This window comes from Ornithorhynchus anatinus, chromosome 3 (assembly GCF_004115215.2).
Source record: "Ornithorhynchus anatinus isolate Pmale09 chromosome 3, mOrnAna1.pri.v4, whole genome shotgun sequence".
In the NCBI taxonomy this organism is placed as follows: domain Eukaryota; kingdom Metazoa; phylum Chordata; class Mammalia; order Monotremata; family Ornithorhynchidae; genus Ornithorhynchus; species Ornithorhynchus anatinus.
The window spans coordinates 140,561,820-140,585,025 of record NC_041730.1 but is presented as its reverse complement, the minus strand read 5'-3'; the positions used below and the strand labels follow the sequence as shown (position 1 = coordinate 140,585,025).

Genomic DNA, 23,206 nt, shown 5'->3' with positions numbered 1-23,206 from the left:
GTTCTAGGCACAGTGATCCAGTTGGGATAGGTTGAGTGATTGTATTAACATGGTAGTGGTTTGGATGGAGAGGAAAGGGCGGATTTTGGCGATGTTGTGAAGATGAGACCGGCAGGCTTTGGTGACGGATTGGATATGTGGGGTGAATAAGAAAGCGGCGTCAAGGGTGACAACAAGGTTGTGGGATTGTGAAACGGGAAGGTTGGTAGTGCTGTCCACAGTGACGGGAAAGTCAGGGAGAGGACAGGCTTTGGGAGGGAAGATAAGGAGCTCAGACTTGGACATGTTGAGTTTGAGGTGGTGGGCGGACATGCAGGTGATGTCTTGAAGGCAGGAGGAGATGAGAGCCTTGAGGCAGGGAGAGAGAACAGGAGAGGAGATGTAGATTTGGGTGTCATCTGCATAGAGATAATAGTTGAAGCCTTGGGAGCAAATGAGTTCACCAAGGGAGTGAGTGTAGATGGAGAATAAAAGGGAACCAAGAACTGACCCTTGAGGAACCCCTGCAGATAATGGATGGGAAGGAGAGGAGGAGCCTGCGAAGGAGACTGAAAATGAATGACTAGAGTGAGGGGAACCGGGAGAGGACGGAGTCGTGAAGCCAAGGTTGGATAACGTATTGAGGAGAAGGGGATGGTCCACAGTGTTAAAGGCAGCAGAGAGGTCGAGGAGGATTAGGATGGAATAGGAGCCGTTGGATTTGGCAAGAAGGAGGTCATTGGTGACCTTGGAAAGGTGGTTTCAGTGGAGTGGAGATGGTGGAAACCAGATTGGAAGGGGTCCAGGAGTGAGTTGGAGGAGAGGAATTCAAGACAGTGAGTGTAGACGACTCATTCTAGGAGTTTGGAAAGGAAGGATAGGAGGGAGATGGGGCAATAACTGGAGGGGGCTGAGAAGCAGCATGGCTTAATGGAAAGAGCACAGGCTTGGGAATCAGAGGATGTGGGTTCTAATCCCGGCTCCACCACTTGTCTGTTTGGGCAGCCACTTTCAATCATTCAGTGGTATTTGTTGAGTGCTTTTTGTGTGCAGAGCACTCTTCTAAGCGCTTGGACAGTATAATTTGGCAACAGAGACAATCATAATAATGATGATGGTTTTGTTAAGCGCTTACTATGTGCCAGGCACTGTTCTAAGCGCTGGAGGAGATACAAGGTAATCAGGTTGTCCCATGTGGGGCTCACAGTCTTCATCCCCATTTTACAGATGAGGTACCTGAGGCACAGAGAAGTTAAATGACTTGCCCCAAGTCACACAGCTGACAAGCGACGGAGCTGGGATTAGAACCCACAACCTCTGACTCCCAAGCCTGGGCTTTTTCCACTGAACCACACTCCTTCTCAGGGCTCACAGTCTAGAAGATGGGTGGGCGAGACACCAAACTTCTCTATGCCATAGTTACCTCATCAGTTAAATGGGGATCAAGACTGTGAGCCCCACGTGGGACAACCTGATTACCTTGTATCTCCTCCAGCGCTTAGAACAGTGCTTGGTACATAGTAAGCGCTTAGCAAATACCATAATTATTATTATTATTATTCAGTTCGAATAGGCCATTGGTTAGGAGAGCCCAGGGGCTCTAGCTGAATTGTCTCTCAGGTGGTGGGGGGAGGAGTCCTGGAGATGGCTGAGTTGTTATAGGGGACATGGGAGTGGAAACGCCTGGGAAGAGGAGTAAATAACCAAATAACCTGGGATGGGCTGAATAGGTGAGAATGCAGGTAGTTATTAAAAGTATTCAAAAGTACTTTTTATTAGAAGTAGAGTGAGAACAGCGTTTTTGTTACCAGGGGAGGAAGGGAAGTAGTCAGCCACACCCAATCTGAATGCAGGGAAAAAGGGACAGAGAGGAAGATGGCCACTTCTTTGGAGAGGCGGCTGGGAACACAATGTCACACAGTCCTGGTTGGTGGCCTGGTCGGGCTAGAGGTCTCTTCGAGGGGCGATTCTAGTGATCAAGGGAGGGGTTCCCGGCCCGGGGTTGGTGGATGGTTAGCAAAGGCATTGGCGTTCGAGGGTCCATATGGGAGGTCGATGACCTTCTGGCCAGCCATGGGCCATGGCCAAGGACCTTGGTGTCCTTGTCTTCCCCTAGCCTGCTTGGTCAGATCTCCTTTCTCTGCCAGGCTGGTCAGTCAGTCCCCTCTTCCCCTCTCAGGATAATTGGTTAGACCCCCTCCCTCCCCAGGCTGGTGTGTCAGACTCCCCCCGCATCTTCCCGCCACTGGCTAGTTGGACCGACACCATCTCCCTACCTCTCCCCTCCCAACCCAGCACCCCCTTTGGGTGGTCAGACTTTTCCTCCCCTTCCCTCTCCTGGGCTGGACGGTCGACACTCCCCCCCCCCCCCCCCCCCCTTCTCCCCAAGTGTCCCCCCCATCCCAGGCTGGTCAGAGAACAGTGTTATACTCATGTCTGAAATCATCCATTCCACATATCTGGGTGGAGAATGAACTACCCCAGCATGGCACTTCCACTTCCAGGTGGGAGGGCAGAACTCAGTGGGGTGGTTCTTGACCTCGTTTTCCAAATGGAAGAGGGGCTGGCGCCCGACAACTCCTAGGCAGCCGTGCCCAACAGTTTCGAGTCATACCAAACTCCATTTTTGGACAGAGTGGGCTGCTTTAACATCTGAGATCTTCTTTTCGAATTTTTTTTGTGGTTTTAAGCACTTACTATATGCCAGGCATTGTAATGCACTGGGGTAGATATAAGGTAATCAGGTTGTTCACAGTCCATGTCCCACATGGGGCTCACAGTCTTAATCCTCATTTTACAGATGAGGAAACTGAAGCAAAGAGAAGTGAAGTGACTTGCCCGAGGTCACACTGCGGACAAGTGGCAGAGCTGGGATTAAATCCAAGTCCTTCCTCTATCTACTAGGCCACATTGCTTCCCACGGCTTCCCAAGCGTTTAGTACAGTGCTCTGCCCACAGTAAGCTCTCAGTAAATGATTGGTTGATCATCTACTGCCCTGCCGGATTTAGGACGTTTTGGAGGTTCTGAGCTTGAAATCGCAGCGACCCTCAGAGTCTACTTCTGGAGCCCACAGAGTTGCTTTAGGAGCTTCTGGGCTGGTCGGGCTCCTCCGGGACCTGTTCTCCCTTTCCCGAGATGTCCACATCCCTGCCTAATGCACCCCAGATCCCTGCACCCCCTGTCCGAAGTCCAGGCGTCTCCCTGAAAGTGAGGGGATCGTCAGAGCCTGGACCCTTCCCCTCCCCACCGGCTAGGGGGACGGGGCAGCTTCAGGAGCCAGGAGCTCGGGGTCTGCAGTGACTCAGTCCCACTAGCCGCGTCACATCACAGGACTGAGGACGACTCCGGACTTTTCTCCTGCAGGGAGCTCTGGGTGACCCTCACTCCTGAGACTTCCCAACCCAGATTCAGGGCTCAGGAGTTGATTTTAGTGCTGATCTCCTGGTGTCCTGGGCCGGGACTCAAACACAGGGCCCTTGGTTCTCTGAGTGGAGACTAGAATCTGGGACTCCTGGTTCCCTGAGCAGAAACCCGAACCTGGGATGCATGGTTCCTTGGCCCGGGCCTGGGAGTCAGAAGAACCTGGGTTCTAATCCCAACTCCGCCACTTGTCTGCTGTGACCTTGGGCAAGTCACTTCATTTCTCTGTTACCTCAGTTACCTCATCTGTAAAATGGGGATTAAGACTCTGAGCCCCATGTGCAGCCTGACTTAGTGGAAAGAGCAAGGTTTTAGGAGTCAGAGGTCGTGGGTTCTAATCCCGGCTCTGAAAGAGCATGGGCTTGGGAGTCAGAAGTCATGGGTTCGAATTTCGTGTGACTGTGTTAAGAAGTCACTTAACTTCTCTCTGCCTGTTACCTCATCTGTAAAATGGGGATTAAGACTGTGAGCCTCATGTGGGACAACCTGATTACTCTGTATCTACCCCAGCACTTAGAACAGTGCTCTGCACATAGCAAGTGCTTAACAAATAGCAACATTATTATTATTATTATGTGGAACAGCGGACTGTGTCCAACCTGGTTAGCTTGTACCTACCCCAGTGCTTAGAACAGTGCTTCAGACAGTGCTTAATGAATACCATTTATTATTATTATTATTGTTTTAATCCCATGGCTGTGCCAGTCTCTGCCCTGGGTTCTCTGGATGGAAACGGCAGCATGTGAGTGTACAGAGCCTTCTCCCCTACTTCCAGAGTCCCGGTCAGCCCCCGGCCATTCTGAGAATGACTGCCAGAGCCCCGGGGCATTGGCTGGGTTTCACCCGAAACCCACACCTGGATCCTGCCCTATCACAGCTCTTCTCTTGTCTTCTCTCCTCAGGGCATCTTTCCTGCCTCATACATTCACCTCAAGGAAGCAATAGTCGAAGGAAAAGGGTGAGTCCGGGTTTGCATTGCGAAAGAAACAAGTCCCTCTTTTCGTTCACGCTTCCGTAATGTAGGGCAAAGCAACGTTCCTCTTTAAGTGGGAGTGCTTGTGCAAGTGTGTGTGCATCAGTGTGCTTGTGAATGAACAAATATATGAGTGTGTTCTGCACACCCATTTATACACGTGTGTTCATCTGTGTGGTTGTGAATGTACAGCCGTATACATACATTCGCATACGGGTGTTGGTGCATATAAGTTCGAGAGTCTTTGTGTCTGGTTGCATGTGTTTGTTCATGTGTGGGTGTGTGTTGTGTGTGTGTGTGTATATATGTGTGTGCGTGTGCAAGTGCCTGGGCACGTGTGATTCAGTTCCATCGCTCCACGGCCGCCCTCTCAGAACAGCGTGCCAGGCTTTCTGCCCCTGCTCCCGAAGCCTGGTGAGCTGCAGCCCCAGTGCGGAATTGGTAGAGTGTCATTGGCTCGGTGGGTGCCTGTGCAGGCGGGGGTGAGGCGGGCCTGCAGTTGGAGTCTCCGATTGTCCCAGGTGTTTATCAAATACTTACTGATCCTCCTGAAAGCACCTCTGCCAAGAGGCCTTCCCTGACTAAGTCCTTTTTTCCCCCATCTGCGCTCCCCTGAGTCTACTGGGGACTGTATTCAGAACTTCAGTATCATTGATGACCTAATGTTTTGATGGTTAGATTTGGGTTATTAATTTCGTCTATTATGTATGAGATGCGTAATGAGGGGAGGGCGATTAGAATAAGAATAATAACTGGTAAAATTGTTCAGACAGTTTCTAGCACTTGAATAGTCAACCCAGCCCCACAGCATTTACGTCCATCTCCTTATAATCTACTATTTCCCTCTGTCGTTTATCTTAAAGTCAGCTTCCCCACATGGACTGTAAGCTCATTGTGAGCAGAGAAGATCTACCAACTCTATTGTATTGTACTCTCTTGAGTGCTTAGTACGGTGCTCTGCACACAGTGAATGCTCAATAAATACCATTGATGGATTGATTTGGGTTTGGATTTGGGTTTGGTGATCCCCCCCGATTAGACTGTGAGCCCGTCAGTGGGCAGGGATTGTCTTTGTTGCCGAATTGTACATTCCAAGCGCTTAGTACATTGCTCTGCACATAGTAAACACTCAATAAATACTACTGAAAGAATGGGTTGATCAATCAGTGGTGTTTATTGAGTGCTTTCTGTGTGCAGAGCATTCTACTAAGTGCTTGGGAGAGTATTCATTCAATCGTGCAACACAACAGAGTTGGTAGATGTGTTCCCTGGCCACAAGGAGCTTCCAGTCTACGGGGAGAGAGTAGAGAGCATCCTCGGAGAGTCCAGAGCCGGGCCAGTTGGCCGGGCCTCCCTCATGGCCTGCTGGGGTTGTCCTTTGTCTTTCCAGACAGCACGAAACGGTCATTCCCAGCGAACTGCCCCTGATCCAGGAAGTCACTACCACCGTGCGAGAATGGTCTGTGATATGGAGGCAGCTGTATGTGGTGAGTGCAGAGCCCAGCCCACAATCCTCCTCGTTGTCCCCGAGGCTCTGGCCTCCCGGCGGCCCGGCCCTGTGTTATCTGCTGGGCAGACACGGTCCCCGCCTGCCCTGGAGCTCCTGGCTGAAGAGGGAGGCATGACAGGGGGTCTCATTTGTGGATAGAGTATGGACCTAAGAGTCAGAAGGTCTTGGGTTCTAATCCCAGTCCCGCCACTTGTCTGCTGTGTGACCTTGGGCAAATCATTTCACTATTCTGTGCCTCAGTTTCCTCATCTGTAAAATGAGGATGAAGACTGAACCCCATGTAGGACAGGAACTGTGTCTGACCCTATTTGCTTGACTCCAGCCCAATGCTTAGTACAGGGCCTGGCACACAGTAAGCGCATAACAAATACCACGGTTATTATTATTACTATTATTTGTTGATTGCCTGTTCTTTCACATGATAACATTTTGGCTCTCCTGGCCCATAGCCCCATTATGAAACTTGGGAAATTATGCAGACGTGAATATTATACTGGCCTGTACTGGCTTTTACTGGTATCGAGAAGCAGTGTGAGAGAGAAGCAGCATGGCCTAGGGAAAAGAGCACAAGCCTGGGAGTCAGAGAACATGTGTTCTAATTCTGGCTCTGCCACTTGTATGCCATGTGACTTTAGGCAAGTCACTTCACTTCTCTGAGCCTCATTTCCCTCATCTGTAAAATGGAGATTAAATCCTCCTTGCTGCAATTTAGACTGTGAGCCCAAATGGGTCAAGGCCTGTGTCCAGCCTGATAAACTTGTATCCAGCTCTTCAAACAGTGCTTGATAAATAGTATGTGACTAATAAATACCATAAAAAAAATCGGGGTCACAAAATGAAAACCCAGAAGATGGGGATTTTCAAACCAACTTTTTGAAGAGACTTTCCAGACGTGAGAATTGTTGGATGTGATACAGAAGATTTATTAGTTGTATCTGAGTCCCAAACTTTGATATGTACCACATATAAACACAATTATATGTGATGTGTATGACAGTTAATAATAGTAATAATAATTCTAAGAATAATGATAATTTTTTTAAACACTTAATATTGCTAATAATGATAGTGGTATCGGTTATTGACCTATTATACGCCAGGTTCTGTACTAAACACCAGGGCAAATACACAGATCTTTAGGTTGGACACAGCCCCAGTCCCACATGAGGCTTCCAGTCCAACTAAGAGGGAGAACAGATATTGAATCCCCATTTTTCAGATGAGGAAACTGAGACCCAGAGAAGTGAAGTGACTTGTCCAGAGCCACACAGAGGACAAGTGGAGTTGGATTAGAACCCAAATCCTCTGATTCCCAGGCCCGGGCTCTTTCCACTAGACCTTGCTGCTCCTTATTTGGTCAGCAGCCTGTCAGTCAGTCAATTGTATTCATTCATTCATTCATTCATTCATTCATTCTTTCAATTGTATTTATTGAGCACTTACTATGTGCAGAGCACTGTACTAAGTTCTTTGGAGAGTACAGTACATTAATAAATATACACATTGCCTGCCCAGAACAAACTTACAGTCTGTGGGGGGAGACACACATTAATATTGAGCGCTTACCGTTCATTCTTTCATTCAGTCGTATTTATTGAGCACTTACTGTGTGCAGAGCACTGCTCTAAGTGCTTGGGAGAGGATAGTATAACACTTAACAGACACATTCCCTGCCCACATCGAGCTTACAGTGTAGAGGCGGAAGGCTTAATGGTCTAAGTGTGATGGGCAGGGTGGGCAGGGTGGTCAAAGTGACAGCCGGTCCAGTTGGGGGAGAAGCAGCTGTGCTTTCCACGGTGCCCTCTGCCCCGTGCCCCGCCTCGGAGCCCCGCGCTTGTGCCCGCTCCAGAGCAGCGCCTCCCTCTGCTTGTGCCCGCAGCAAGACAACCGCGAGATGTTCCGCAGCGTCCGCTCCATGATCTACGAGCTGATGGAGTGGCGGTCGCAGATCCTGTCGGGCACCCTGCCCCAGGACCAGCTGCGTGAGCTGAAGAAGAAGGTCACTGCTAAGATCGACTATGGAAACAGGTACCCGGGGGACGGCCGCGCCAGGGGGCCGTGGGCCGGCAGGGTCACATGTCCTACTATGGCTGTGCTGCCCCTTTTACCTTCCAAGTGCTTAAAGTCGAATGGGGTTGGGGGACAGGCACAAATGATTGGCAGACAGTGAGAGGAAGGGGAAATACGATGAGTAGGGTAGTAAAAGTGTGTCAGGAGTCAAGATGAATCTGAAGAGATTCTCAAGTGCTGAGGATTTTTGTTTTATAGTATTTGGTAAGCACTTACTTTTATCTGGGGTAGATAAAAACTAATCAGGTTGGATACAGTCCATGCTCCACATGAGGCTCACAGTCTTAATCCCTATTTTAGAGATGAGGGGAATGAGGCACAGTGAAGTAATGTGATTTGCCCAAGGTCACACAGCAGACAAGTGGCAGAGTCAATATTAGAACCCAGGCCCTCGGACTCCCAGGCGTGTGCTCTTTACACTAGACTTCGCTGCTTCTCAGTTGGAAAGAAATATCCAAGGGCTTCTTCTCTTGTTATATAAAACCTCATAATGAGGTCTTTATGGTTTCATTTAATTGTAATTCCTAGACCTTACTCTGACTTTTGAAGGAGGTTGTTCTAAAGACTTTATTTTCAGGATTAGTCTTTTTTGATGGCACTAACTAAAAGACCTAATGCATCAATTTATTAATGAGTTGTATTTATTGAACACTTGTTATTGCAGACCACTTGTGCTAGGGAAAGTACAGTAGAATCAGTAGATCCAACACTTAAAACAGTGCCTGGCACAAGCACTTAAAATATGCCCTAATTATTATTATTATACAATCTCAGCCCAGAATCAATCGTATTTCTGTTCTCAAGGCACTGACAGTCTGCTATGTGCAAAGCACTGTACTAAGCTCTTGAGAAGGGACAGTAGAGTTAGTAAACATGATCCCTGCCTTCAAGGAGCTTGAAGACTGCTGGGTAAAGAGCACTATACTGAGCATTTGGGACCAGTCACTAAAGCAATGATATTTATTCATTCATTCAATCATATTTATTGAGCATTGACTGTGTATAGAGCACTGTACTAAGCGCTTGGAAAGTACAATTCAGCAATAGAGGCAATCTCTGCCCACAACAGGCTTACAGCCTAGAAGTGGGGAGACAGGCATCAAAACAAGTAAACAGGCATCAATAATATCAATATAAATAAATAGAATTAAAGATATATATACACATCAAAACAAGTCAATAGGCATTCATATAAATAAATGGAATTATAGATATGCATATATCTATAATGTCTCTAATTCCATTTATTCATATATACATAAGTGTTGTGGGGTGGGGAGGGGGGTAGAGCAAAGAGAGCATGTTGGGGCGATGGGAAAGGGTAGGGGAGCTGAGGAAAGGGGGAGATTAGTCTGGGAAGGCTCTTGGAGGAGGTGAGCCTTCATTAGGGCTTTGAAGGGGGGAAGTGTGATAGTTTGAAGGATTTGAGAAGGGAGGGTGTTCCAGGCCAAAGGTAGAAGCAGCGTGGCTTAGTGGAAAGAGCACGGGCTTGGGAGTTAGAGGACCTGGGTTCTAATCCCCGCTCCAACATTTGTCTGCTGCGTGACCTTGGGCAAGCAACTTGACTTCTCTGTGCCTCAGTAAAATGGGGATTAAGACTGTGAGCCCTACGTGGGACAACCTGATTACCTTGTATCTACCCCAGTGCTTAGAACAATGCTTGGCACATAGTAAGTGCTTAACAAATACCATTATTATTATTATTATTATTACTAGGATGTGGGTCAGGCGAGAATGAGGCACAGTGAGAAGGTTAGCAGCAGAAAGGCGGAGTGTGCGGGCTGGGATGTAGAAGGAGAGAAGGGAGGTGAGGTAGGCGGGAGCAAGGGTATGGATAGCTTTGAAGCCAAGAGTGAGGATTTTTTGCTTGATACGGAAGTTGGTAGGCCACCACTGAAGATTTTTAAGGAGGGGGGTGACATGTCCAGTAAATCTCTATAGAAAGATAATCTCTATAGAAAGACTAAAGTTTGAAGAGACAGGAGGTTGGGAGGTCAGAAAGGAGGCTGATGCAGTAATCCTGTCGGGATGGGATGAGTGACTGTACTAAGGTAGTAGCAGTTTGGATGGAGAGGAAAGGGCGGATCTTGGTGATGTCGTGAAGGTGAGACCGGCAGGTTTTGGTGACGGATTGGATTTGTGGGTGAATGAGAGAGCAGAGTCAAGGACGACACCAAGTTTGTGGGCTTGTGAGACAGGAAGGATGGTAGTGCCATCCACAGTGATGGGAAAGTCAGGGAGAGGACAGGGTTTGGGAGGGAAGATAAGGAGCTCAGTCTTGGACATGTTGAGTTTGAGGTGGCAGGCGGACATCCAGCTCCTGAAGGCAGGAGGAGATACGAGCCTGGAGGGAGAGAGAACAGGGGAGGAGATGTAGATTTGGGTGTCATCCACATAGAGATGATAGTTGAAGCCATGGGAACGAATGAGTTCACCAAGGGAGTGAGTGTAGATGGAGTATTTGTTAAGTGCTTACTGTGTGCAGGGCACTGTACTGACTGCTTGGGAGAGTACAGTAGAGTTAGTAGACCCAATTCCTGCCCTCAAGGAGTCTCCAGTCTACCATGTGTCCCGGAGGGCTCACCTGTGTCAGAGGCAACATCAGAGCCCAGCAGTTCTCCGTCAACAAAAGGGCCGTCATGGACCACTGCTGGAAAGCCCAATCTGGCCCTTCTCCGAGGACCGGGCCGGTGGGCATCATCAGGGCTTGCCCCGACACTGGTTCAAATGGGCTCAGAACCAGTTCCAGGGGTGGCCACTTTTTTTTTTTTAAAAAAAGGTATTTATTAATTGTTCACTATATGCCAGACACTGTTGTTGACCTTGGGTAAGTTGTTTAACTCTTCTATACCTCAGTTCCCTCATATGTAAAATGGGGATTAAGACTGTGAGCTCCATGTGGGATATGGATCATTGCCAATCCGATTAGCTTGTATCAACACAGGTGCTTAATAGAGTGTCTGGCACATAGTAAGCACTCAACAAATACCCTAAAAGGTACTGTAGTAAGTTCCAGGGTAGATGCAAACTAATTGACTGGACAATGGTCCCTGTCCCACGAGGGATTCACTATCTTAGTCCCCATTTTCCTGATGAGGGAATTGAGGCACAGAGAATCAAGGTCCTAGGGGTTTGTATTCTAATCCGGCAGAGCTCTGACTCCTCACTGGATGTGTGGTTCTCTGTTGGAACAGTAATAATAATTACGGTATTTGTTAAGCGCTTACTATGTGCAGGCACTGTGATAGTAAGAATTGCAGTATTTGATACGTGCTTACAACTTGCAAAGCACCGTACTCAGTGTGAGGTTCAATTTAATATAGAGAAGCAGCATGGCTTAGTAGATAGAGTACGGGCCTGGGAATCAGAAGGACCTGGGTTCTAATACCTGGCTCTGTCACTTATCTGCTATGTGACCTTGGGCAAGTCACTTCACTTCTCTGGGCTTCAGTTACTTTCTCTGTAAAATGGGGATTGAGAATTGGAGCCCTTTGAGGGTAGGAACTAGATCCAACCCGATTATTTTGTATCTACCCTAGCACTTAGTACAGTGTTTGGCATATGGTAAATGCTTAGGAAATAACACAATTATCATTAATATTATCATCTCCAGGAAGCCTTCCCTGACTAAGCACCCCCCTTTCCTCTTCTCCCATTTCAGTGTCACCCTGAAATGCTCCCTCTGTTCTTCCCCTCTCCCAGCTCCACAGCACTTATGTCTATATCTGTAATTTATTTACTTATATTAATATGTCTCCCCCTGCTAGACTGTAAGCTCATTATGGGCAGAGAATGTCAGTTTATTGTTGTACTCTCCCAAGCGCTTAGTACAGTGCTCTGCACATAATAAGCTCTCGATAAATTCGACTGAATGAGTGAACAGTAGAGGGAGGGGGACTACGGGTGTGTTATTGCCTTGGCAAGTTTGGCGTTTCCCCACAGTTCAGTCTGTTGTGTCTGTCCTTGCTTTGGGAGATGACTCGATTCCCAGAGTTGGGCCATTGTGCACCTGGTGCAGGGATGAGGCTCTTCTTTATCGGGGTCTTCGTCCTCCTCCTCCTCCTCCTCCTCCTCCCAGGAATATGAACCAAGGGGTCCACTGTTCTCAGGTTGGCTCTGGGAGATCCTCGTGCAATAGATATGTTAAGTGATACTAAGAGTCCTCCTCGATATTTTTTCCCCTGGTATTCCCTTGACAGCAGAGCAGTGGTCGTGGTTTTGGGCCTTGGGCGGGGCAGCGGTCAGGGTTGGGACTGGGGCTGTGGGTGAGGGCAGTGGTCAGGATCTGGAGCTGTGGGTGGGGGCAGCAGTCAACAGCCCTGTTTCCCCTGCGCCCCCAGGATCCTGGATCTGGACCTGGTGGTGAGGGACGATGACGGGAACATCCTGGATCCTGAGCAGACCAGCACCATCAGCCTCTTCCGGGCTCACGAGGTGGCATCCAAGCAGGTGGAGGAGAGGCTGCAGGAGGAGAAGGTCAGAGCCCATATGGTCCGGTCAGCAGACTGGATCCCTGGCGGCCGGGCAGGCTTGGCTGCTTCGTGGAAAACCTAGAGCGGATCTCGAGGAGTTTCCCGGCCATCTGTGATGGCAGCGATGCCTGGTGAAGGTTGGGAGGAGGGGGATGAGAGGGTCAGGTGTCCAGTGATCACCTTGTCCATCTGAGGAAACCTGGGGAGGCTGCCATCCCCAGGGTTGTCTGGCTGGTCTGTGGGTTGGGGATGGAGGGAAGGAGTGGAGGAAGGGGGTAAGGAGGAGGGAAGACCTTGGTAGGAAGGATTGGGGGAGGGGCCTCAAGAGGGGTTGGTCACAGGGAGCAGGAAGAGGGTGACCAGATGAGCGGCCCGGTTTTGGCTCACCATAAAAGATCCGGCCTGTGGACTTTCTCGGACCAAAGACCTCAGGAGAAAATAGGCGATTTGAAGTCGTGTCAAACAGATTTTCCCTTCCTTCCTCCCTTCCCTCCCCTCCCTGTCCCGTCCATCTGCCCCTCTCCGTCCATCCCCTATCCATCCTCCCCTCGTCCATCTGTCCTTCCTCCCCCATCCTTCCTGTCCCTCCCCTTCTGTTCCCCATCTACCCATCCATTCTCACCCCGTCTGTCCCCTGCCGTCTGTCCGCTCACTCGTCCTCCCGTCATCCGTTCTCCCGGGCCCATCCTTGGCCCATCCCCTGCCCCCGGTTACAGTGTGAGAAGCAGAACACTGACCCGAACCGACAGGCCCGGTTTGCAGCCACACCCGCGTGTGCGCTCTTCGTCAACCTGAAGAACGTCGTGTGCAAGATCGGTGAGGATGCAGAGGTCCTCATGTCCCTGTACGACCCTGGGGAGTCCCGCTTCATCAGGTGGGGGCCGTCCTGCGGGCGGGGAGGGGTAGGGTGGGTGGGGAAAGAACACGGGGGTCCTCTGGTCTCTGTACGACCCCGGGGGAGTCCCGCTTCATCGGGGGGGTTGTCCCAGGGGCAGGGGTGGGCGAGGCAAGGATGTGGTGGTCCTCCTGTCTGCCTCTGTCCTGCCTCTGGCCCGGCTCCTGCTCTCTGCTTGTTGGTTCCCCCTTCCTGGTTACGTGACGACCAGCGTGAACACACGTCCGGGCAAGGCCCACAACCCAACACCTGCTCTGAGTCACCCTCTCACTCCAAACACAGCCAGCCACCCCCGCCCCCGCCCCTCCCATCACTTCCCCTGGAAAGGAGCGTTCCCGGCGGAACTGCCTGCGCTCTCCCTGCCCTCAGAGAGCCTGCATCTTCCCAAGACCCAGTGGGAGGAGCGACACGGCCTAGTGGAGAGAGCTCCCCGGGCCTGGGAGTCCAAGGACCTGAGTTCTAATCCCATCTCTTCCACTTGTCTGCTGTATGACCTCGGACAAGTCACTTTACTTCTCTGTGCCTCAGTTACCTCATCTGTAAAATGGGGATTAAGACTGTGAATGCTCTGTGGGTCAGGGACTGTGTAAACCCGATTATCTTGTATCTACTCCCGCGTTTGGTTCAGTGCTTGGCACAGAGTAAGCACTTTACAAATACTACTTAAAAAAAAAAAGAACCCCACGTGGGACAGGGACTGTTTCCAATCTCATTATCTTATATTTACCCCAGTACTTAGTACAGTGCCTGGCACAGAATATGTGCTTGACAAATATTTGTTATAGAAAAAAAAACCCAAAAAAACTAAAACCAAAAAAGGACCCAAATAATTTCTGTGCATTAAATGGCAGTCATAAAGGATAGTAAAGTCACATGATCCAAATGCAGTGGAACTATGCACCAATCATCAGAGATTATGAATTAGGTCATTTATATGTGTGCACACGTGCGTCTTCAATGACCCTAGCATTCGTTTTCCTCTCCTCCACGGCTACAAGGCAATTTTTGCTAAAAAAAATAAAATAAAATATGGTAGTGCTCTGCAGCTATCTCTGTTGAAGTGAAAAAGCCCTTTAATCTCTTGATTCACATCCGACACACACTTTAAGGGCTCAATCAATGATATTTATTGAACACTTATTGTGGGCAGGGCACTGTACTAAGCACTGGTGAGGGTACTGTACAACAGAATTGGTGGTCACATTTCCCACCCACAGTGATCTTATGGTGTAGTGGACTGAGGAGGAGAGGGATGAAGGGAGGTGGCCTAGTGGATCAGGCATGGGCCTGGAAGGCAGAAGGAGCTGGACTCTAATCCTGGCTTCTCTACTTGTCTGCTGTGTGACCTTGGGCAAGTCACTTAACTTCTTTAAGCCTCATTTCCCTCATCTGTAAAATGGGGATTAAGACTGCATGGACTGTGTCCAACTACCCTAGGGCTTGTATCTACTCTAGGGCTTGGAACAATGCCTGGCACTTAGGAACTGCTCAACAAATACCCTTAAAAAAAAAAAGAGCCGAAACTAAAGTCAAGGTGTCAGTCAATCATATTTATTGAATGCTTACTGTGTGCAGGGCACTGTACTAAGTGCTGGGGAGAGTACAGCATAACAATATAACAGACACATTCCCTGCCCACAGCGGACTTACAGTCTAGAAGGGGAGGCAGACGTTAATATAAATAAATGATGATAATAATATCAATGGTCATGGTTGCTGTCAGAGTTAATGATAGATAACGCGGCTGCTGGAGAACACTGAAAGAAGGGCGTTGTGACAGTTTTTCCAAACTTTCTTTTGATCAGAAGCCGTAGAAAGGCAGCGTGGACTCATGGAAAAGGCCTGAGCCTCGGAGTCAGAGTTCTTGGTTCTGATCCCAGCTCTGCCACATACCTGCTGTGTGACCTTGGGCAAGTCACTTCACTTCATCTGTTAATCAGTGGTGTTTTTTGAGCTCTAACTATGTGCAGAGCACTCTTCTAAGCACTTGGGAGAGTACATCACAACAGAAATAACAGGCATGTTCCTTGCCCATAATGAGCTTAACAGTCTAGAGTGGGATACAGACGTTAATATGAATAAATAAGTAATTTATGAATAGAATTTACAGATATATACCTTAGTGCGGTGAGGGTGGGGCAAATATCAAATGTCCAAGGGTCACAGATCCAAATGTATAGAAAGGCAGAAGGGAGCGCGAGCTGGGGGAAAAACGGCTTAATCGGGGAAGGTCTCATGAAGAAGATGTGACCTTGAAGGTGGGGAGAATGGTGGTCTGGGATATATGGAAGAAGGAGTTCCAGGCCAGAGGGAGGATGTGGGAAAGGCGGTACAGTGCTCTGCACACAGTAAGCCCTCAATAAATACAAATGAATGAAAGAGGGTCAGTGGTGAGATAGATGAGATAGGGGCCCAGTGAATAAGCTGGTGCTAGGGAGTGGAGTGTGCAGGATGAGCTGGAGTAGTGAAGTGTGGTAGGATGAGGTAAGCTGAATGAGTACTTACTACATGCCAAGCACTGTACTAAGCTCCCGGGTACATGGAATAAATAATAATGATAATAATAATAATGATGGTATTTGTTAAGCACTTACTGTGTGCCAAGCACTGTTTTAAGTGCCGGGGTAGATACAGGGTAATCAGGTTGTCCCACGTGGGACTCACAGTCTTAATCCCCATTTTACAGATGAGGTAACTGAGGCACAGAGAAGTGAAGTGGCTTGTCCAAGGTCACACACAATTGAGAGTTCACGTGCTCCCTTCTCCCCGTTTCTGTATCCCCCAGCCCCCCAGTTCAGATTTCTGGCTGTATGCAAATGAAAAATGGACGTGGAGGGGCGGGGGGGTCGACCCCAATAGTGGAACCTCCAAATCTCATGAATCAACAAAGAAAATCTCTGTGGTTTGATCGCAAAAGTGGATGACTGTAAAATATGTTCGAGTTCGTAAGTGGCCACCGACCCGTCTCTGGGCACCCAGAGTCCTGTTGGGGGTGAGGGGTGAGGGACTCTGGAGCTGGCTAACCCTTTGCTTTCCCCCGGGCCTCAGTGAGAACTACCTGGTGCGTTGGTCGAGCTCCGGGCTCCCAAAGGATCTAGACCGTCTGCACAACCTCCGCGCCGTGTTCACCGTAAGTCAGGCCGGGGCCGGGGTCCCACACACACCGTGACTCGCTCGTTTCTCCTCTGAGATCCCTCAAGGGGAGGTGCTGACACTTGCTTACTCGCTCGCCATCTGTCTCTCGCCTCCACGTGCACCCTTATTCACACTTATATCCTTGCTCGCCATCATCCTCCTGCCTTTCCTCGCTCCCTCATTCACACTTAGGTTTTTGTTAACACACGGGTTCTCACTCACTGTCTATCTCCCACCTCCCTGTGCACTCTTGGTCACACTGGTTCTCACTGACTATCAGTGTCCCACGTCTCTGTGCTTCCACAGGTGGACATACTTGTGTTCTCCTTCACCATCAATGTCCTGCTTCCTTGTGTGCTCACTTTCACACCTGGGCCTCCCATCCCCCTCAGTTTCTGCTTCAGCTTCTCTGTTTTTTCCATTTCCCTGGCCCTTCCTATTTTCTCAGTCCTTCCCATCTCTCTGGGCCTTTCTGTCTCCCTGGGCCTACCTGCCTCCTCAAGTTTTCCCCTTTCTTGGGGTGTTCCTGTCTCCCCGAGTCTTCCCATTTCCCCAGACATTTCCGCCTCCCAGGAACTTCCATTTCCTCACGCCTTTCTATTTTCCTGGGCCTTCCCATCTCTCTGGGCCTTCCCATCTCCTTAAGCCTTTCATTTTCCTGGGCCTTCCGTCTTCCTGGGCCTTCCCATCTTCCTGAGCCTTCCCGTCTTCCTGAGCCTTACTGTCTCCTCAAGCAGTCCTGTCCGTTAGACTTTCCTGTCTCTCCAAGCCTTCCCAGTTTGTCTCGGCCTTCTCTTTTCCTCACACCTTTTCAAGCCCATTGTTGGGTCGGGATTGTCTCTATCTGTTGCTGAATTGTACTTTCTAAGCGCTTAGTACAGTGCCCTACACACAGTAAGTGCTCAATAAGTACGATTGAATGAATGAATGAACTTTCCCCGGGCTTTCTCCAGATGCTCCCGTCTCCTCGGGTCTTCCCGTAAACTTTGAGCCCTGAAAGGTTCCGAGGCCCTGCTGCTTGGGTTGGGGCCGTGTCCTGCCTCAGGACGTTCAGCTCCTCTGACGGTGAGGGTGGGCACCATAGAGGATGCCCACTCTGACCTTCCCACTGGTTCGGTGCCGGGTGCCCCCTGACAAACCGCTTCCGTTGACCCCATGGGGCCTGGGCTCCAAGCAGCCTCTGCTGTCCAGGGCACCTCCCCAGGCCACTGCCCCCATCCCGCCCCTCGCCCCTTCCCATCGTCCTGCCTGTCACACAGGCAGAATATGGATGATGTCTGAGATGAGGGTAGTGAGAAGATCTGGTGAGACCCACTGAAAACTACTGGTGAGATCATTATTTTCCATAAGTCATTCTCTCCCAGGTGCTCAGTATGACGCTCTGCACATCGGAGTGCACAGAATATACTACTGATCGAATCCACCAGCTCTCTCCATTTGATGGATCTGCCCATCTCCCCCATTAGATTGATAGTTCCTTGAGGTTGTGGGACTCTACCAAGTGCTCCGTGCAGTTCTCCGCACTCAGTGCTCCCCTCCCCTTCCCCCAGCCCCCCGACAGTGGGTCAGCAGAGGCAAGGCAGGCGAGATATTTGGTTCAGTTTTGGGCTGCGGGATGGATGGTTGCGATCGCCAGCTGTTTGATTTTGTACGGTGATTTTTAATTTTCCCAAGAGCTCTCATATCTGTGAGCTCATTTCCCCCGCCAGCCTCCCTGGCAATGGGAAGAGTCAGTCAGGCAATCGTATTTATCGAGCACTTACTGTGTGCAGAGCTCTGAACTAAGCGCTTGGGAGAGGACAATACAACAATAAACGGACATATTCCCTGCCCACAGCAAGCTTACAGTCTAGAGGAAGAGGCGGGATTTTCTCTGCATTTTATAGAGCAGAGACTGGAGGCCCAGAGAGGTTGAGGGACTTGCCCAAGGTCACCCAGTAGCAGAGCCGGGAATAGAACCGGGTCTCCTGATTTCCGATTCTGGGCTCTGCCCAAGAGGCAACACTACCACGGGTGTAATAACGATAATAATGATGGCATTTGTTAAGCGCTTACTATGTGCCAGACTATGTCTAAGTGCTGGGGTAGATACAAGATAATGGGGTTGAACATGGTTCCTGGCCCACATAGGATTCACAGTCCTAATTTCCATTTTACAGATGAGGGAACTGAGGCCCAGAGAAGTTAAATGACTTGCCCAGGGTCACACAGCAGACAAGTGGCAGAGCTGGGATTAGAACCCATAACTTTCTGGCTATCACGCCCGGGCTCTATCCACTAGGACATGTGGCTTCTTGCTAGGCCGTGCTGCTTGCCTGTCCACGTCCGTTACCCAGCATCTCAGGGCTCCCTCAACCCTCACAGAGTCCTATAAGGAGGTCCGCCATTGCCCTTTAATTTGCTCTTCTGAGTTGTGTTTTAATTCGTCACTCAATCGAGGGTATATCCTGCCTGCCTACTATGCACTGAACGTTTTGCAAAGTACAGTAGAGAAGCAGCGTGGCTCAGTGAAAAGAGAGCGGGTTTGGGAGTCAGAGATCATGGATTCGAATTCCGGCTCTGCCACTTGGCAGCTGTGTGACTGTGGACAAGTCACTTCACTCCTCTGTGCCTATGTTACCTCATCTGTAGAATGGGGATTAACTGTGAGTCTCACGTGGGACAACCTGATTACCCTGTACCTACCCCAGCGCTTAGAACAGTGCTCTGCACATAGTAAGCGCTTAACAAATACCAACATTATTATTACAATAGCATTAGTAGACACAATCCCCGCCCTCAAGGAGTTTGCATTCTGCTGTGTGCAGAGCACCATTGGGTGCTTGGGAGAGAACAGTAGAGGAAGAATACCTGGTCTCTGTCTTTAGGGAGCTTAAAATTTACTGTGTGCAAAGCACTAAGCTGAGTCCGTGGGAGAGCACAGTAGAGGTAGAAGACCTGGTCACTGTCCTTACGGAGCGTACAGTCTACCATGTGCAGAGCACTGTGCTGAGCACTGCAGTTGGGAGAGTACAGTAGTGTTGGAAGACCTGGTTGCTGTCCTTAAAGAAGTTACAGTCTTCGGTGTGCGGAGCCCTGTGCTGAGCACTTGGAAGGGAGGACATTAGAAGTAGTAGAGAAGCAGTGTGGTTCAGTGGAAAGAGCACAAGTTTAGGAGTCAGAGATTGTGGGTTTTAATCCCGGCTCCGCCACCTGACAGCTTTGTGACTTTGGGCAAGCCACTGAACTTCTCGCTGCCTCAGTTACTTCATCTGTAAAATGGGGATGAAGCCTATGACCTTCATGCGGGACAACCTGATTACCCTGTATCTACCCCAGCGCTTAGAACAGTGCTCGGCACATAGTAAGCACTTAATAAATACCAACATTGTTATTATTAAGTAGAGGACTTGTTCACTGTCCTCATTGAGTTGAACCCCGATCAGATTCACTCCATGCTGACAACCAGGAATAATGATCGCAATCCTCTTTGTGGGAAAATGCTAGGGAACAAATTGCAGTTGTCTCCGCAATCAGCTGCTGTGGTTCATTCAGTAATTCAGTTGTATTTATTGAGTGCTTATTGTGTGCAAAGTACTGTACTGAGCGCTTGGGAGAGTATAGCATAACAATAAAAGTGCGATATAAACCTGAAAGTGAGCGGCGGTGAACACTGGTAAGCACCGGTGAGCACTGGTGAGTGTGGGTGAATAGCGCTTGTGAGTAATTCCCGGCCGCGGACGTTTCCAGGACCTTGGAAGCAAAGACCTGAAGAGAGAGAGGATCAGCTTTGTGTGTCAGATCGTGCGTGTCGGCCGCATGGAGCTGAGGGACAACAACACCAGGAAGCTGACCTCGGGCCTCCGCCGGCCTTTCGGCGTGGCCGGTACGCTCGCTCTCACGTGGCGCGGGGTGGGGGTGGGCGAGGAGGAGGGGGTCGCGGGGGCGGTGGTGGGTGGGGAGATCAGAGTAGGAGGGGGTCAGGGCAGGGGTTAGGAGGGCAGTGGCAGAGGTTGGTCGGATTGGGGGCGGGAAGGGTCAAGGTGGGGTTTGGAGAATATAAACATGCAGGGTCAGGGCAGCGGGGGAGTCAGGGCAGCGGGGAGGTCAGGTCAGCCCATCCCCGGTGGCTCATTCACCCCTGGCCTTTGGCCCAAGGGCCATGTTTCCGGACTCGTTGTCAAGGACTTGGTTGTCGGTCAGCTTCTCCTGGACACCGCTCGCTGCCCCAGGTCCCGGGCCAGGGTGGGCGTTAGGCTCAGGGAGGACCATGGAGTGGCCGCCTTGTAGGAGAAAAGTGTGGGGGCCAGTGGCTGCTTGGAATTGCACTGGCCTCAGGGGTATCTGCACGGAGCGGTCAGCGTAGGCCGGGCTGGAACAGTGACAGAGGAGAGAAGGGATCTGTAAGCCATCAGTGAGGGCCCCAACTAAAATTACGGAATATTTCTAGTGCATCTTCTCCAGCTGCCCGGATGATCCATTCTGCACAAACCAAAGCAGCACGGCCTAGTGGGTAGAGCCCGGGCCTGGGAGTCAGAAGGACCTGGACTCTAATCGTGGCCCCTCCATGTGTCTGCTGTGTGACCCTGGGCAAGGCACTTCACTTCTCTGGGCCTCAGTTCCCACATCTGTAAAATGGAAATTAAGACTATGAGCCCCCCATGGAACAGAGACTGTGTTCAACCTAATTTGCTTGTATCCACCCCAGCACTTAGAACACTGCCTGGCATATAGCACTTAATAAATTCCAAAATTATTCTTATTATTTGCAAGTAATAGGTGCCCAGTACAGTGCTTTTCACACAGGGAGTCAGCTCAATGAAATGCATTGTGCTAAGCACTTGGGACTTCCTTCAATAACAATAATAGCAATTGCGGTATTTAAGCGCTTATTGTGTGCCAAGCCCAAAGTACATCTAACCTTGTCTCTATCCCAGCGTTTGGCATCGTGCTTGGCCCAGAGAAGCAGCGTGGCCTAGCGGAAAGAGCTTGGGCCTGGGAGTCAAAGGACCTAATTCTAATCCTGGCACTGCCACCTGCCTGCTCTGTGACCTTAGACAAGTCACTTCTCTGTGTCTGTTTCCTCAGTGGGGATTCAATTCTTGTCCTATTTAGATTGGGAGTCCCATGTGGGACAGGGACTGTGGGCAACCTAAAGAACTTGAACCTATACCAGCTCTTAGAATTGTGCTTGATACTTGGTAAGCGATGAACAAATACCATAATGATAGCACTAACTAACACTAACGGTGCTTGGCCCAGAGCAGGCGCTCAATCGGTACCATGGTTGAATCGAATTAGAGGTCTGACCTAAACAACTCCTCCAACCCCCATGAATCTGGTGGATGGCTTAGACAGGACCAATCCAATCCTGAGGCATCTGAACCTTGTAGTTTAGCTCCAGGTTGTGGTCCCGACAAGTACTGTGATTTTTTTGTTGTTGTTGTTATGTTATTTATTAAGCATGTATTATGTGCCAGGCAGTGTTCTAAACACTAGATACCAGCCAATAAGTTTGGACACAGTCCCTGTCCCACATGGGGCTCACAGTCTTCAGTAGCGTGGCTTGAGAAGTGGAAAGAGCCCGGGCTTGGGAGTCAGAGGATGTGAGTTCGAATCCCCGCTCGGCCATTTGTCTGCTGTGTGACCTTGGGCAAACCACTTCTGTGAGCCCCACGTGGGACAACCTGAGTACCTTGTATCTACCCCAGCACTTAGAGCAGTGCTTGGTACATAGTAAGCGCTTAACAAATACCAACATTATTATTATTATTATTGGTAGAGCTTAACAAAGACTGTTTTAAAATAAAATGCCATTTAAAAAAAGAAAAGAAGTGAAGTGACTTGTCCACGATCACATAGCAGGTAAGCGTAGGAGCTGGGATTAGAACCCAGGTTCTTCTGACTCCCAGGCTCAGGCTTTAACCGTTAGGTCATGCCGCTCCCGTGGGAAAGGCTGGGCTCGTTTCCCTGTGAAACAGATGTCTCTGCCCCTCGACCGACCCTTGTGTTTTCTGGTAACCATAAGCAAGCTGGCTGGAAACAACTCACTCTGATCGACGCCCTCTCTCTCATCTCCATTTCAGTGATGGACGTGACCGATATAATTAACGGCAAAGTGGATGATGAGGACAAGCAACATTTTATTCCCTTTCAGCCGTAAGTCCAGAGAAGTATGGGGTCGGGACAGGATGGAAGGGCCCATCTTCCTGCCCAGGGGAGAACCGCTTCCTTCCAGCTAGTGGGAGGGGCCGGGTCGGGATATCAGCTCCTCCTCGGGTAATTGTGGCAGGGTCTGGTGGACTGCTCGGGGTGGTTTAGAAAGGCTGGGCCTGGTCTGCCCCGTTTTCTGTGTTTTCTTGGGATTTTGTGTTAAAGAATAGCCCAGCCCCAAGTGGAAAAGATCTTCAGACAGGATCTTGGCATAGCTAGCCCCCAGGGTCAGTTCTGTCACCCAGTGGGAGGGCCTGTCCTTATAGGGGCAACAAAATCAATAAGAAGAATAATGATGTTATTTACTAATAATAAATAATTGTGATATTTGTTAAGCACTTACTGTGTGCCAGGCACTGCGCTAAGCACTGGGGGGGGGGGGGCGGGGCAGACACAAACAAATCAGGTTGGACACAGTCCCTGTTCCCTGTGGGGCTCACAGTCTCAATCCCCATTTTACAGATGAGGGAGCTGAGGCGCAGAGAAGTGAAGTGATGACTTGCCCAAGGTCATACAGCAGATAAGTGGTGGAGCCGGGATTAGAACCCACGACCTTCTG

The 23,206-nt window shown here is 49.8% G+C and overlaps 1 protein-coding gene across 2 annotated transcripts in view; it reads left to right on the top strand.

Annotated features, from left to right (window-relative positions):
- Positions 1-23,206, top strand: part of DOCK1 (dedicator of cytokinesis 1) — a 395,003-nt gene that overhangs the window by 36,938 nt on the left and 334,859 nt on the right. For both annotated transcript variants that reach the window (XM_029059688.1, XM_029059687.1), the window contains exons 4-11: positions 4,303-4,358; positions 5,764-5,860; positions 7,763-7,911; positions 12,294-12,429; positions 13,142-13,299; positions 16,369-16,450; positions 20,185-20,320; positions 22,521-22,593. In XM_029059688.1, the coding sequence (XP_028915521.1) occupies positions 4,303-4,358; positions 5,764-5,860; positions 7,763-7,911; positions 12,294-12,429; positions 13,142-13,299; positions 16,369-16,450; positions 20,185-20,320; positions 22,521-22,593 (887 nt within the window). The remainder of the gene's footprint in view (positions 1-4,302; positions 4,359-5,763; positions 5,861-7,762; positions 7,912-12,293; positions 12,430-13,141; positions 13,300-16,368; positions 16,451-20,184; positions 20,321-22,520; positions 22,594-23,206) is intronic.